General features: G+C 51.5%; 1 protein-coding gene across 2 annotated transcripts in view; it reads left to right on the top strand.

The window, feature by feature from the left end:
• The window catches only part of CAMK2A (calcium/calmodulin dependent protein kinase II alpha), a 66,036-nt gene extending 58,856 nt beyond the window's left edge, over window positions 1-7,180 (top strand). For both annotated transcript variants that reach the window (XM_053566327.1, XM_053566328.1), the window contains 2 exons: window positions 3,525-3,753; window positions 4,020-7,180. In XM_053566327.1, the coding sequence (XP_053422302.1) occupies window positions 3,525-3,753; window positions 4,020-4,023 (233 nt within the window). In that variant the 3' untranslated portion in view covers window positions 4,024-7,180. The remainder of the gene's footprint in view (window positions 1-3,524; window positions 3,754-4,019) is intronic.
• Window positions 7,181-13,943: the final 6,763 nt, after the last annotated feature.

Here is a 13,943-nt window from a genome sequence, read left to right as displayed (position 1 = left end):
GGACAGGGGTTGGTACCCTCTTGGTTCCCTCTCCTAACTCTGGCCCATCAACTGCCAGCTGTCTGTCCTGTGGTTGAGGAGGGGATGAGGGGGGACCAGGGATACACATGACAAGTCCTCCCAAGCCTCTCCTGCCCATGACCCTGGGAGAGGCCTGGGGATGGCCTTTACTCCCATTCTATAGATAAGGGTGGCTTCCCAAAGGCCAGCTGGTCACAGGCTGGCTCCTAGGTTGTTATGCAAATGTCCCCTATGGCTAGGCAGTTTGGGAAAGAGGAGCATACAGTGAGCTCACACTGCTGTGCCCTGCCTGTTTGTTGTCTAGGTCTCTGTCCTGCATGTCTGTCCTTCCCAGGCCTCTCCTCTGCAGGAGAGACCTTGGCAGCTTTGCAACCAGAGGCTGTCAGGGAGTTGAGGCTGGGCCTGACCTAGAATGCTTTCTGCCTGTGTCTGTGTCTCCCTAGGCCAGGGGTCAGATAGGAATGAAACAAAGGGGACACAGGTTAGAATCACACAGCTCAGTGCAGAAAGGAAGGACCTAAGAGGTGACAGATCCAGGGTCCCCCAAAGTGAAGTGTATATACCCCTGAGGCTACACAGTGATTTCAGGTGTAGATGGGCACCAGTTGGAACAGCATTAGTTTACACAGTGAGAAAGCTGGTCCCTTTTTAATTCTCTTTTAGGACTCTGGCTCCACCAAGAGGAAAGGCTCAGCAAGGCGGTAGCCTGTCTAATGCTTCTTTGCCACTTCTAACTTCCTTCTTTATCAAAGAGTGAGCAAATTTCAGGCTCAGATGTCTTATAGGCAAGAGTGTGGAGCAAGGATTATATGTCTTTTCTTTTCACTGGCCTTATTATTAAAATGTTATTCTATGATATTGTTTATAATTATGCTAGAGAAGTTTTTTAAATAAATTTATATAAATCAGTAAAGTGAATCAATTCAGGAAACTATTTTAATGATGTGAATACAGGTGGCATTTGTATATGATAAAAATAACAAAGGCGGTACTTTAAAAATAACAAGGAAGTCAGATTTAGTCCAAATTTTCATCATAGAAGAGGAAAGTGAGGCCCAAAGAGAGGAAATGATTTGTCCAAGGAATCCAGAAAGCTGGCAGCAGAACCTGCACCTGACCTGACTCCCCCGTCGTCCCTTCCCTGTACCACTTGCTCTGTCTGCACATTAGCAACCCCCAGCTGGGGCTGATGCTGCCCGCCTGGCCTTTACCCTCTCTGGCTGAATTTTATATAGAGGCTCAAGCAAACCCCCAAAAAGCTGTGAAGAAGAAAGCTACCTCTTCCTTTAATAAACCAAGCCCTGATTTTCCAAGGCTAGCAATGAAGATTGCATATGAAGAATGAGAGTTCTTCATTCTGGAGCTCTCTCACAGATCATTGTGGCCACCATTACCTGTCCTCTGGTTTCCTCCACTACCACCACCAAAACAGAACAGAGAGCAGGCTCAGGCCAATTCCAAATGCCCCGGGGTTGCAAAGGTGAACAAACACAGAAGGCCAAGCAGTCCATGGCTTGCCTTGGTATAGCAGACCCCATCTTAGCACCAGTCCCCTGGACTGCAGACTTAAACATCTGGTGACTTCAAAGGCAGACCTCACAAGAGCAATGCCCAGAGTAATTGCCTGCCTTTGGCTAAGTCCCACCCTCTAGATGCCTATCTTTTCCTGCTGAAGACCTGGCCCTGGCTTCCACTCTATCCACAAAAACAGATATTAGATGCCTCTCACTTCTTTGAAAGACACCACATTAGTGGGTATTTCTTTAAAAATTCCCCTCAGGACCCCTGAGGGTCCTAACACTGTAACCTGTTATCAGCTTTTACTAATAACAGAATATCCCAGTCCCCTCAACAATGCTAAGGTATTTGTGCCTCTTGGGATTGTTCTAGATTGTTCACCTGGAGATGGACTTCTTTCAGCGTCTACTACATTTTCCTCAGGAGCTTGCCCAGCTTAAGACAAGTCAGATTGTTTCTCTGGACCTCAGTTTCCATATCTGATAAATGGATACATTGAAATAAATGGTCCTGTGTGTCTGTAGCCCTGGATGCCATCAGGAACCCTTATGGAGGCCTCCTTAAATTCTGTAGTTGTGCGCCTCTTCTGTGTACCTCTGTAGGGTGACCTCTGACTTCTGAGGTCACTCCCAAGTCTATGATGCTAAAACTCTATATTCTGTATCTCTGACAGCCCAGAGTTCTCTGTTATTCCACACATCTAAGATCTGCTGATTTTACGTCCTTTAGCCAAGCCTGGGTACAGTGTGATTGTAATACTAAGGGGTGGATGCTATTGACTGCTTTCTGCAATTTTAGAGGTGAAAAGACACTTTACAGTCTTCAGGACAGAAGTGGCTCATAAACCTGGCTGGGCCTCAGAATCAGGGTGTGGGGATAGAGAAGACAACTTTTGATTCTTGAACTGGGCTCTATAAAGGCGGGGTTGAGGAACTTGTGTTTTAAATCAACTCTCTACTGACTCAGACCTCCATGTGGGTGACACTAAGGGAAAGATTCCTTCCTCTCAAGCCCAAGTCCCTGATCACTGTTTTACAGCCCTCCCTGGGGCATCATCTCTTTATGATTCTGTTTTCTATATTGATGAAAAAATTGGAGTTTCTAGAATCAATAATCAATAATACTAGTGGTGGTGCTCCTGTTTCATATAGTTGGAGCATGCGTCATGTGCACTGTCAGTTCTTATCATGATTGTAAGGGGTATGCATTTCTCCCCTAACTCGGGAAAGCTCCAGGACCACCAATACCATCCTTACATTTGCAAGGTTCTCAGATCCTGCAATTCTAATATTCTCCAAGTTTCCATAGTACTATATATCAACAGTAGCAGTGGCAGATGGGGGGCCCATGGGCCATCTCTGGACCGCAGGTATCTTTCATGGGGCCCGCACTATGTTCTAAATTTGAATTAAATGCCACTCATTAAAAATGAAGAGTTTTCATGTAAAAATCCAGATTTCCAGATTCTCTTGAAATCAGCATGGGTCCCTCTCATGCACATAGCAACCACCAGGGAAACTGTGGACAGGGCGCCCTCATCATTCCCTCTCATTCCTTAACCGGAGGCAAAGGGTCAGTTGTCATTCAGCATCTTACACCCAGCTCAGCACCCTCGTTTATGTACCTGCCTGGCACCTGGAAGGATCTGAGTTTGAGACTCTGGTCTGGGCTCATCTGGTTCTATAATCATCTCAGCCCTATCCTTCAGTGTGGCCAGAAATCTGATTCTAAAATACCATTTCCCCATGTTTGAAGAATGTGGCATGTCTGGAATCCATTGTGTCTAAGCTGGGACGTGATGTCCCTGTTATCTAAAAGTCCTGCCTTGACTCTCAGGTCGCTGAGCCCTGTCATAGAGGTCCCCTCCTGCAAGTGAGGCAGGCAGGGAAGCCTCTGTTGAGAGGGTTGCTGGGAGCTGAGAAAGTGAAGGAAGTGATGTAGGAGACCTCGGTTGCATCCCCTGCCCCTTCCGCCCCCGCCTCCAGTGTGGTCCCGGAACAGCAAGCCTGTGCACACCACCATCCTGAATCCCCACATCCACCTGATGGGTGACGAGTCAGCCTGCATTGCCTATATCCGCATCACGCAGTACCTGGATGCTGGTGGCATACCACGCACTGCCCAGTCCGAGGAGACCCGTGTCTGGCACCGCCGGGATGGCAAATGGCAGATCGTCCACTTTCACAGATCTGGGGCGCCCTCCGTCCTGCCCCAGTAAGTCCCTCCTTTCTACCCCCGAGGGTAATCTAGAGGAATGGGGGGTGTCAACCTATATGGGGAAAGCCGGCTGCTGCCTTCAGCTTCTGAAAGGGTGGGGAGCTGGTGAGGGGAGACCTCAGGAAAGGGACTGGTCTGCAGTTGGGGAGGAGCAAGGCAAGAGCCCTAGGAGTCAGCTTGCAGCCTATCTTAGGTGGTGGGTGGCTTGGCTTCCTGATCAAAACCCCAGTGCCCTCAGAAGCACCCACATTTGTGTCTTTTAGTTGAAGCACCAGGCTGGGGTCCCTGCGTTGCTATGCCGTGGAGATCTACCCTTTGTCTAAGGAATGTGGCTGCTGGTTCTCCTACTTGGATTTGGCTGGAATTCCCCCCATCATGTCACCCCACCACTGTCACCTCTGTACCTGCATCAGGAAAACCTGCTTGTTCACAAAAACCATCACAACTTCAAAGCAAATGGCCAAATCTCCCACCCCCTACCTCTCACTCTTGCTTTCTCGCACCTGCCAGGGTGGAGCTTCCCCAGGCCTGGGCGCCTGGGATGCCGGCCCCAACCTCCCCCGGCTGCTGGCAGCCTGGCCTTGCCTTGTCTGTAGGCTAGAATGCCCAGCTGTGTGCTCACCAGTGGTGGGAAGAAGGTGGGAAGGAGGGGGAGGAAGGGGGCATCTACCCTCTCTCTCTGCCATCACACCTCTTCCTGGGTCCTCAGGAAGGGCAGAGGAAACTCCCAGGTCCCCTTCCCGAGAACGAGGGTGAGAGAGGAGCTGATGCCAGGAGCCTCCTGCTTCAAACTGCTTCCCTAGCTCTTCTCCCCTCCTGCGCTAACCTGGCCAAGGTCTGCAGAGCCTTCCCTCGGTGTGAGGGGGCGCCACCCTCTCAGGGGCCCCCACTTGTTTCCTGCTTCCTTCTGGTGAAGTTTACCTCCAGCTTAACCTGCCCACCTTCCCCTTCCATAATCCCTGGAGAATTCCAGCTTCATCTTATCTCAGAGAGGGAATCTAATTGTTTTGGGGGGCAAAGGAAAGCAACGTTTAGGTATCACTTCTACTTGGACCGCATGCCTTTTTATAGCCAAACTTCTGTGTATTTCGTAAATGAATTTCGCGTTAATGAGTATTTATGTAATAACTAGACCTCTCAAATTATCGTGAGAAGGGTTGGGTTGGGAAGGGGGATAGGAAGAGGGGTGAGGGGTAGTTTTTTTCTGTTCTAGATTTTTTTGTTTGGTCATCTCTGAGGTGGACCTTGTCACCTGTGGTTATCTGGGGTCAAGGTGGACTCAGCCCCAGGGAGAACGGCCTCTCTGCCATTTTGGTCCCAAGGTAAGCTGACACAGGCATTCCTTTCAGGACTGTGGAAGCATCAGATGCCAGCTCTAAGAAACAGCAAGTCAGGGCAGAGAGGGGAAGGGAGGTTGTCAGGATGGAACTATCTGGGATTTTTACTGGGGTCCTGACTACCACACGCCCTAGGATTTCATCTCACCACATCTGTGTGCCACCCCTAGCGCCCCCTGCCCACCTCTGGGGGCCCTTGAGCATGTGTCTTCATTGCCTCTCTCTCCTTGGCATCTGATGGCCGAAGCAGAACACTGGGAATTTCTACTCTTCACGCCTCAACCTGCAGCCTCGGGTTTGCACTCTCTCTGTTTCTTTTCCTCTTTCCCTCTACCCCCTGGATTGACTCTGATGTGGAATACCTTGGCACATCTGCTAGGATCTACTGTCTGCACTGTTTTCTTTGCATGACTTTATATGCAGTAAGTAAGTTGAAAAAAAAATGAAAAGAAGAAAAACACTCAACAAAACCAACCTACATGTTTTGGACAAAAAAAAAAAAAAATAGAGGTTGTATTCTCAGTGTCCGACTCGGAATTATGTTGCTGCCTCTCTGTGCTTTTGGCCTCTGTGTGGCCGTGTTTTGCCAGCATGAGATACTGTCCCCTCTGGAGGATTTTAGGGGAGGAAGAGCCGCGTCCCCAGGGATTTGGAGGAGGCTCTGGTACCCCCAACCCTCCTAGGTATTTTTGGTTGGAGCAGAACTGGTGAGGATGTTTGACGCAGAACTTTCTGAGTTTCTCCCAATCAGAAGTTGCCTGCTGGGCTCTTTTCTTAAGTCCTGCTGCCCGGATACGGGAGAAACAGGCTTGGTAGGGGCTACAGACCAGGAAACAGGCTGCCTAGGCCTCCTGGCTTCCAAGCTGGTCCATCACTGGCCTTTGTCCTTGGCAGAGACTTCAGTGCCCAGGCCCAAGGGTAGGCTTTTGGCCTGTCCTAGACCCAGAGGGCATCCCAGGAAGGCCCGGTGATCCCATTGTGCTAGCTGCAAAACCACCTTACCCCCTTGTAACCAGCCAGTTCCCTACAGCCATCCCCAGCCAAAGGAGAGGGTGTAGCCTTCACCAGGGGATGTTATGATTACTGAAACAAGGTCTGAGCTCTTCTTTAAAATCAGTTTCCTCATCTGTTAGAAGGATTAAGTGTTCCTATCCAGCCAATGAAGGATCAGACATATGGTGATGTGAAGCCAAATATACCTGGGTTAGCCACTGGCTGGACTCCCATTTACTTCAGGACCTGGCTAGTCCCCATCCCATCCCCCACCTGCCTTTCATCCCCCTTTTTGGTGCCTGTCAACTGCTTATCAGCAGTAGACTGCAGGGGAGAAAGAGCAGTGGTTTGGGGGTTGGTAGGCTTCAATTCCCAGCTCTGACCAGGCTTGCTGTATGACCTTGGGCAAGTCCTTTCTCTTCTTTGGACCTCGGTTTCCCCACCAGAGAAAATTGAGCTGGAGGACCCCAAGGTCCTGCCTTTCATTGGCTGACACGCCTCCTGTCCACTGTGCCCCTCTCCAAGTGCTGGAGAAGTGGAGGCACATCCTTACCCCAGGTTGAGATGGCCCCCACCAGGAAGGCCACGCCTGTGGATTGGCAACAACCGGGTGCAAATCACAGGGCACCAGGGGTGATCCTGAGGCAGCAGGCAGGGGAGACTGGCAGAAAAAGCCACCCAGAGCCCACCCTCACCAAACTCCATGCTCCTCCAAACATCCATTAGAAGCAAAAAAATTCAAACCCAAGTCAAATCTAGGCTCCAGTGTGCAAATATGTTTACAGGAAAGTATTCTCCTGGGTTTGTGCCCACCCTGGTGCAAATCCTGACCCGTGGCCTCCTGTCTCCCTTCAAAGGGAGACCCTTTGGGGGGATGTGTTTGCCAGACTCCCCATGCTGGTTTCTTTGTTACTATTTGTTTGGGGTTTTGTTTCAGTTCTTTTTCTTTTCTTTTTTTAAATATGTGGCTGTGAACTTGAATGACCACTGCTCAAACTTTCTGCTATTGGGGGTGGGGGGAGGGAAGGGAAGAAGGGGTGTCTGTTTTATTCTTGGTGTTTTCAGTGCAATAAATAGCTACAAACTTCTGTGCATTCAGTGGTGTCTACCTGCCTTGGTCAAGTCCCTGCCCCAGGAGGTTTTTGCTTCCTGATCCAGATCTGCCCCCTTGCAAAATAAAAGTCCTGGTCTTCGTTCTGATTGGGCCAACATAAGTCATATGCTCAAAGCTAAGCCAATCAATGTGATTATGCCGGGACCACGGTGCCCCACCCTTAGAGTCAGGGATGAGATCAGCTTCCTCCAGGCACATGGGGATACCCTCAAGAAGAGCAAGGGGCTGGGTATGGGTTGCCCCAAAAGCTGAAGCAAAGTCTCCCTTGACCTTGGGGTAAGGTTCTTCTCCAGGGCCCTGTTTCCTTTCTTCAATGAAGAAGTTATTTCAGAAGTCCATCCACTCTTTCTCTTCCCTTGGCCCAAACTCACGGACAGTGGAGAGAGTGATTTGGCCAAGGGGAAGGGAAATAAAGAGTCTCTTCCCACAAACATATTTGTGGGCCAAGTGCTTGGGACAGGGGCCTTAGAGCCAGGAAGAAGGATGGCATAAGAATCTCCATTGGCTGAGGGGAGGCTACTGCCACATCAGAGGCCACTTTGGTCCTCTGAGTCCGAGCTGCTGAACTCTGGCTGGGCTGAGCCTGGAAGATGATGCAGAGGCTTTGACCCCCTTGGGCCATATATAGTAATCAACCTTCCAGGTTGCTGCTGACAACATCAGCAAACTGGGCAAATTTGTTACCCTAATCCAGGACCACACCCCACAGAGGCCTGGGGGGTGTGCATGGAGCCCACACTCTGCTCTAGGCCATGCTCCAGCTGCTTGGGACCCCAGAATCCCTGCACCAGTCTGTTTCTGGGTGTAGCCTCACTGCTGCTGTGTGGCATGGCCACAGGAGAGTGTCCGTTGGGAGCATGCCTCCTGCACATCTGTGATGACCTTCACAGTGAGAGCACAAGCCAAGGATGCTGGTGGGCTCCAAGGCCACCTTGCCTTGGAGCCCACCAGGATTAGCGCTAGGGCTTCTCCCAGAGAAGTCAACACCACATGCTACCCAGGACCTCTTCCTGGACAGAAGCACTTGAGGATGTGGGCGGCCATTACATGAATTTGCCAGCAGGTGGCAGCCCAGGAGCAGGTTACATACAGTCCTTGGTGCCCTCCCCACACCCTGCACATCTACTGTGTTCTGGGAGGGCCCAAATGCCCTCAAGAGACACCCTTTAACCTTGAAAACTACCAACTCCGCTTAAAAACACTATTATTACCTCACAGGAGCATGATGTTCTACAATTGACAAAGTCCTTTCGCAGCACCTCCTGTCCCAGTTACAAGAGCCTTATTTTAAGGATGAAAACAATGCAGCTCAGAAGCAAAGAAGCTTCTTGCAAGACTGAGCCAGGACTGACCCTAGCCTTCTATGCCAGAGCACAGCGCTCTGCTCCCCCCAGGAGCCCCTGGTGCCCTGACTTGTGCTTTCCTGTCCCTGTCTCTGGACAGCCAGCAAACAGTGACTGGGATTCTCTTGCACTTGCTTCCTTTGACTCTGTCCTTTTCCAGCTGCAGCCCCATCTCTCAGTTGTCCACACCTGCAGTCTGCATACTCCAAACCTGCTGTAGAGAGCGGGCTCCCTCTCTTGCTCAGAGCATTGCAACAGCTCCTCACCCTTCAGGACATAGCTCCAGCATCGTCTTAACTGGGAAATCCTTCCCCGCCTCTCTGAAGCACCCTGGGTGCTCAAAAAGATAAAGGGGTAGGTATGGGTTGTCCCTAAGAGCCAAGAGCAAAGAGGAGGAGAACCTTATCACAAGCCCCCCCTCCATGGGCTTCTACAGCACCCTGTGCCTACCTCACCATAGGTCTCTGGTTAGAAGTCACCTAACAAGTGTCTATAAAGGCATATGCTCCTTGAAGGCAGAACAGTATCTTGTCCACACTCAAGATGCATGAGGCAGGCATTGCCATTCTTGCAGAGAGGAATAGACCCCTGGCAGATGTGTGTTGCTGGAATGAAGAAGGGGTAGAGGCTATGTGGGCACAAGCATTCCACCCACTGCAGTTATAAAGGCGAGCACCTCCTGGCTACTGACCAAGTGCCAGGCACACCCCACTTCCTCCACAGATGCTCTTTCAATGCTCAGCACACCCCTCACTGTGGGCACCTTTATTTTCTTCATTCCATGGATAAGGAGACTGTGCTGCCCAAGGGAGACAGAAACAGATGGCCCAGGGCACAAGGAAAGGAGGTGAGATGGAACTTTAAGCCACAGGGAACATCAGCTTCCCTGGGGCATGCTGCAGCTAGACTGAGCTCCAAGGAGGGCTCAGGGACCAGCCAGACCTCTCTTCTGTCCCCCAGGAATCCCTGATACCATTCCAGGGAGAAACATGTGGAGAGCAAGAACTCAGGGCAGGCCAGGAGTGGGGTTGGACCTGTAGGTACAGAGTATGCAGGAGCCCAAAGGAAGGCCAAGAGGAGGAAGACACTTATGGGAATGGGAGAGGTGAGAGGTGGGGAGAGCATGGAGGCCAGAGCCAAGGCTGAAAGCCCAGAACAGTGGGGGCAGGGCAGAGGAGAACAGGCTTGGAAGGAGGCCTGTTCTGAGTCCTACTGGAGGGGTGCAGAGTTGTCAGGGGGCCTAGTGAGTCTGAATCTACCACAACACGAGCAAATCTGCCACCACCTGGGCCTGCCTTTCCAGGGCATGGGTGGGCCCCAGCAGTGGAGATGGCCTTCCCCAGACTGGGTTGTAGTAAATCTTTAGGCAACATCCCCTAGCAGGTGCTGAGAATGTTTGCTCAGTGTGAGGTGAGCAGGTCAGGTCCAGCCCTGTGGGAATGGTCCCCTCTCCTTGTACTTCCTCCTGGGACCGGCCCCACCTTCCCTTGTCCACTTGGGCCTGCCACAGTCTCAGAGGCCACTTCCCTTGGGGAAGGGTGGCCCAGCCATGCCTTCCCAGGCCTAGAGTCTCAGCTATAGGGTGGAAGGAGCTAAGGGCAGCTAGAGGTGGACTATCCCTTCTCCCCAAGGAAAAGTTGGGATTATTACCATTCTTTCCCAGCACTTTGGTTGGGTCACATCCCCTCTCTGGGCCTTAGTGTCCTCAGTATTACAATGACATTGAACCTGTGGTCCCCGAATAGGAGAACTGAGCTGGCTACTACAGAATCACCAGAGAGTTTTCTAAAAACACAGATGTTTTCAGCCCCATCCTCAGTCAGTGTGGGCAGGGGTCCAGGCAGCTGTAGTTTTAGTAAATGCCCAGGTTTCAGCACCCTTACCCCCAGTCATCATGGGACCCCCAAGATGCAATTACCCAATTCTCCTGCCCTAGCCTTCCCATTTCCTGATCCTTCTCTCTGACTCAGCTAAGTCAATACTGACCAGACAGAGGCCCCTCCCCTGCCTCTACCTCCTCCCCAAGTCCCCCAAGCTCTCTGAGACCTTGACCCTGGGTCAGCAGAGTCAAGGTCAAAGTAAGGCTTTTATTGCTGTGCCTACTCCTACGCACCCTGCATCCACTCACTCCTGCTGGTCTGTCAGGACATCCTGGGTCATGGAGAAAACCATCAGGGTTCCTAGTCATTAAGCCCTTCCTTCAGAGAAATGAACTTCCTTCCCACAAGAAACAGCCAATTCCAAATCCACCTCTGAAGGAGGCTCTGTCCCTGCCCCATCCCCTCGGCATGGTCCTAGAAGAAGGCTGAACTCAGGATGGAAACTAAGGACCTCCTCTGCTCACTTCTCTCCTCCAAGGCACTCTGTGGGGCTCACTGTTCCTGTTCAAACCATTTGTCTCACAAATGGAGACACCAAGCCCCAGTCTTCAGGGGACATGGCCATGGAACATCTAGTGTGGCCTGTCCCTGGCTCCAGGCATGCCAACCCCAACTTCCTTCTCCCTAGGCTGGTTGGAGGTGGAAACTGAGCTTCAGTTTCCTTATCTGTACAAGGAACAGCTGGCTAATGAGAACAATCCCACCTAGGATGTTTCTACATGCCACGGTTTGCTCTAAGCAGTTTGATCATTTAAAAAATATATACATTGAGCATCTATATTATTTCATTAGGGTGAAAACTGTACTCCCCATTTTACATTTGAGGGCAGTGGGGCTCAGAGAGGTGAATGAGCAGATTCACTGGGTCGTGGAGCTAGGATTTCACTTTGACCAGTGGGTATCCAAATCCTCCTTGGTCCCTGCAGGCTACAATTCCCTATGGTTGCAGCCCACAGAGGCTGTGGACTTGAGCAGAAAAAGGCTTTCTTTCCCCCAAAGAGTGCTTCTGAATGGGAGTGCTGAGAGGAGGCCTGCCTATGACCAGAGGGTAGGGCTGCTGCTCTTTCCCAGAGGAAGAGGACAAGGCAGCAGGAAGTCAGGCAAAAATGGAGCAGGGGATGGCCGGCCAAGGATCCGTGGGCGGGCAGGCAGCCCTGGACGCCCTTCCAGGGCAGGACCAGCGTCAGTGAGGCCCTAGGCCCCAGAGGGAGTGGCCTGGAGCTCAAGGAACCAAACTTTCCATGAGCCACTGGCAAAAAATGAATCTGGAGGAGAGCGTCCACCACAGACCCTGAGGCTCTGCCACCAAGAGTCACGTGGGACTCAGAGGAGCCTGCAACCACCTTAACTCTTTGCTGGTTATCCTGAGAGCCAAAAAGAACCGTGTTCAGTTGAAAGCTTCGTCGTGCAAAGCCGTGAACCTTCCCTGTGTGGTCACTGGGGCAACCAAGAGATGAGGACAGTCCAGTCTCTGTTTTGGAAGAGCTGGTGATGGGGCAAGGCCACAGACATGAATATGTTCCTTCAATCAGCAGGTGTGTATCACACGCCCACCAAGACCCTCGGCCTGGGCCGAAACCTGTGTGACGCTGCTGCCAAGTAGGAGGTATAATTACCCATGTTTCAGGTAAAGAAACTAAAGCTTAGGGAGCTTAAGACCACACAGGCAGGCAGGGGCAGGGATGGGAGTGAGCCCTCTGTACAATGCCCTGCTGCCACCCCAAAGCATCGTAGAGTCCAAGGCACATCATGTAAGAGTCTTAACTACACAGAAATAAAGTGTTGTGTCAGATGGACCTGAGTACCCTGGGCAGGCAGGGCTGGGCTGTTAGGAATCATTAGATGCAGGACTGAGTCAGACCCCTGCAGATTCTAGGTGTCCACATCTGGTTGGGGAATGGAGGAAAACTTATAGAGGAGGGGTTATTTAGGAGGGATTTAAGAGGCTGGCTAGGATCTCAAAAGGTGCATGGGGAGGCATTGGCAGAGGGTGTCTAAACAGAGGTTAGAGGCAGGACTGTGTGGGCCTGCTCAGGGCATAGTGAGAAGACGAACTTGGCCAGTGTGATGGAGGGGAACCCAGGAGATGTGACCTACTGAGGACCAAATGCTAAGACTACCAAACCAGTGTTACTCTTGGTGTCTGGTAGCCCTTGCTTGGCCTTGGGAACATGGCTGATCCTAAAGGTGCAGGGGAAAAGCCCCTCTCTGTTCCCCTGTCCCCTTCCCCTCCATGTTTTCTCTCAGAGACCACTGCTCCCTGCACATGATCCAGTGCCTCATCTCCATAACTCCTGGCACCCTGGGGACACCTTTGCTTGCCCTGGCTGGGTAACTCCAAGCAGGTTCTCTCTAGAACAGGAATGAAGGGACCCAGGGTACCTATACTATGCTGTAGCCATGCATGTAAGCTGTCCCTCAGGGCTCTCCACCAGCCTCTCAAGTTCAGGTTTCCACAGACACAGAGATCCTCAAGATCAGATGAGATGGGACCGGGAGGACCCAGTGAGGGCGGAGAACCCTGGGGCCTGGCCTCAGCTCCAGCATTGTCACCTGGGTCCTAGGGCAAGCCCTGTCCCTTAGGCTGTTCATCCCCTCATTATGCTGAGCAATCAGCCTGCAGGGAGGTAAGAGGAGGCCTTAAACCGGAACATCCTGTTTCACAACTTTTGAATCAGTTGTCCACATTTTAAAAGGGAAAATTTTCATAAAAACAGATTTCCAGTTTTCCTCTCAGAAAACCAGATCTTGCAATCTGGGCCACCTTCTGAGAGGTAGCCTCTGTCCCACTTTCTTCTCTAGTTCACCACAGACCCCACCACTCCCTCTTGTCTTCCCAGCACTCACTGAGGGAGTTGCAGCTTACTCTCCCGCTCACACAGATAGCTTTGCTCACCTAGGTTTCCTGGCTGGCCCTCTAGACACATAGGTTGCCACTGGCTAGAACATTCTAGGACCATAGGCTGGTGTCCCACAGTGGACAGGGCTGCTGAGGTGCCTACTGGGCTGTCTGGGGCTCCCTGCTCCCCAATCAGCTCCCACTGTAATCAGGACATGATAAAGGAATCCTGACAGGAGCAGTTGGGAGATGGCACAGGCGACAGAGGAAGAAGCGGGTGGTGTGGCAGGCAGAGCTGCCTGAGAGCAGAGGAAATGGAAAAAGCAGGACAGATTGGAAAACTGGGCCAGGGAGGGCAGGACAGCGACCACAGGCCCAGAGGCGGGGGTGGGGCAGGGCTCTGGGACCCACAGGCTCTTAGAACCCTCAGATCTTACACCCGGAATCTGAGGAGAAGAGAAGTCTGCACTCCTAGGATCCTCCATTCCTGACTCCTAGCCAAGAGGCTGGGTGAGGAGTACTCCCTAGTCCATGGAGCCTTCACCAGCTGAATTGTGAAGGCTATCCTTGCATCCTTTGCAAGTGGCAAATTCATCTTTTCCCCTTAACCCCCAGCCCCAAAGAAAGCGAGGGAGGAGGGGGACCTGAGCCTTTGTTAGGGAGAATTTATTAATATCTGAA

The sequence above is a fragment of the Nycticebus coucang genome, chromosome 17 (assembly GCF_027406575.1).
Source record: "Nycticebus coucang isolate mNycCou1 chromosome 17, mNycCou1.pri, whole genome shotgun sequence".
Lineage (NCBI taxonomy): Eukaryota > Metazoa > Chordata > Mammalia > Primates > Lorisidae > Nycticebus > Nycticebus coucang.
The sequence above is the reverse complement of the archived record's forward strand: the minus strand, read 5'-3'. Positions and strand labels throughout refer to the sequence as shown.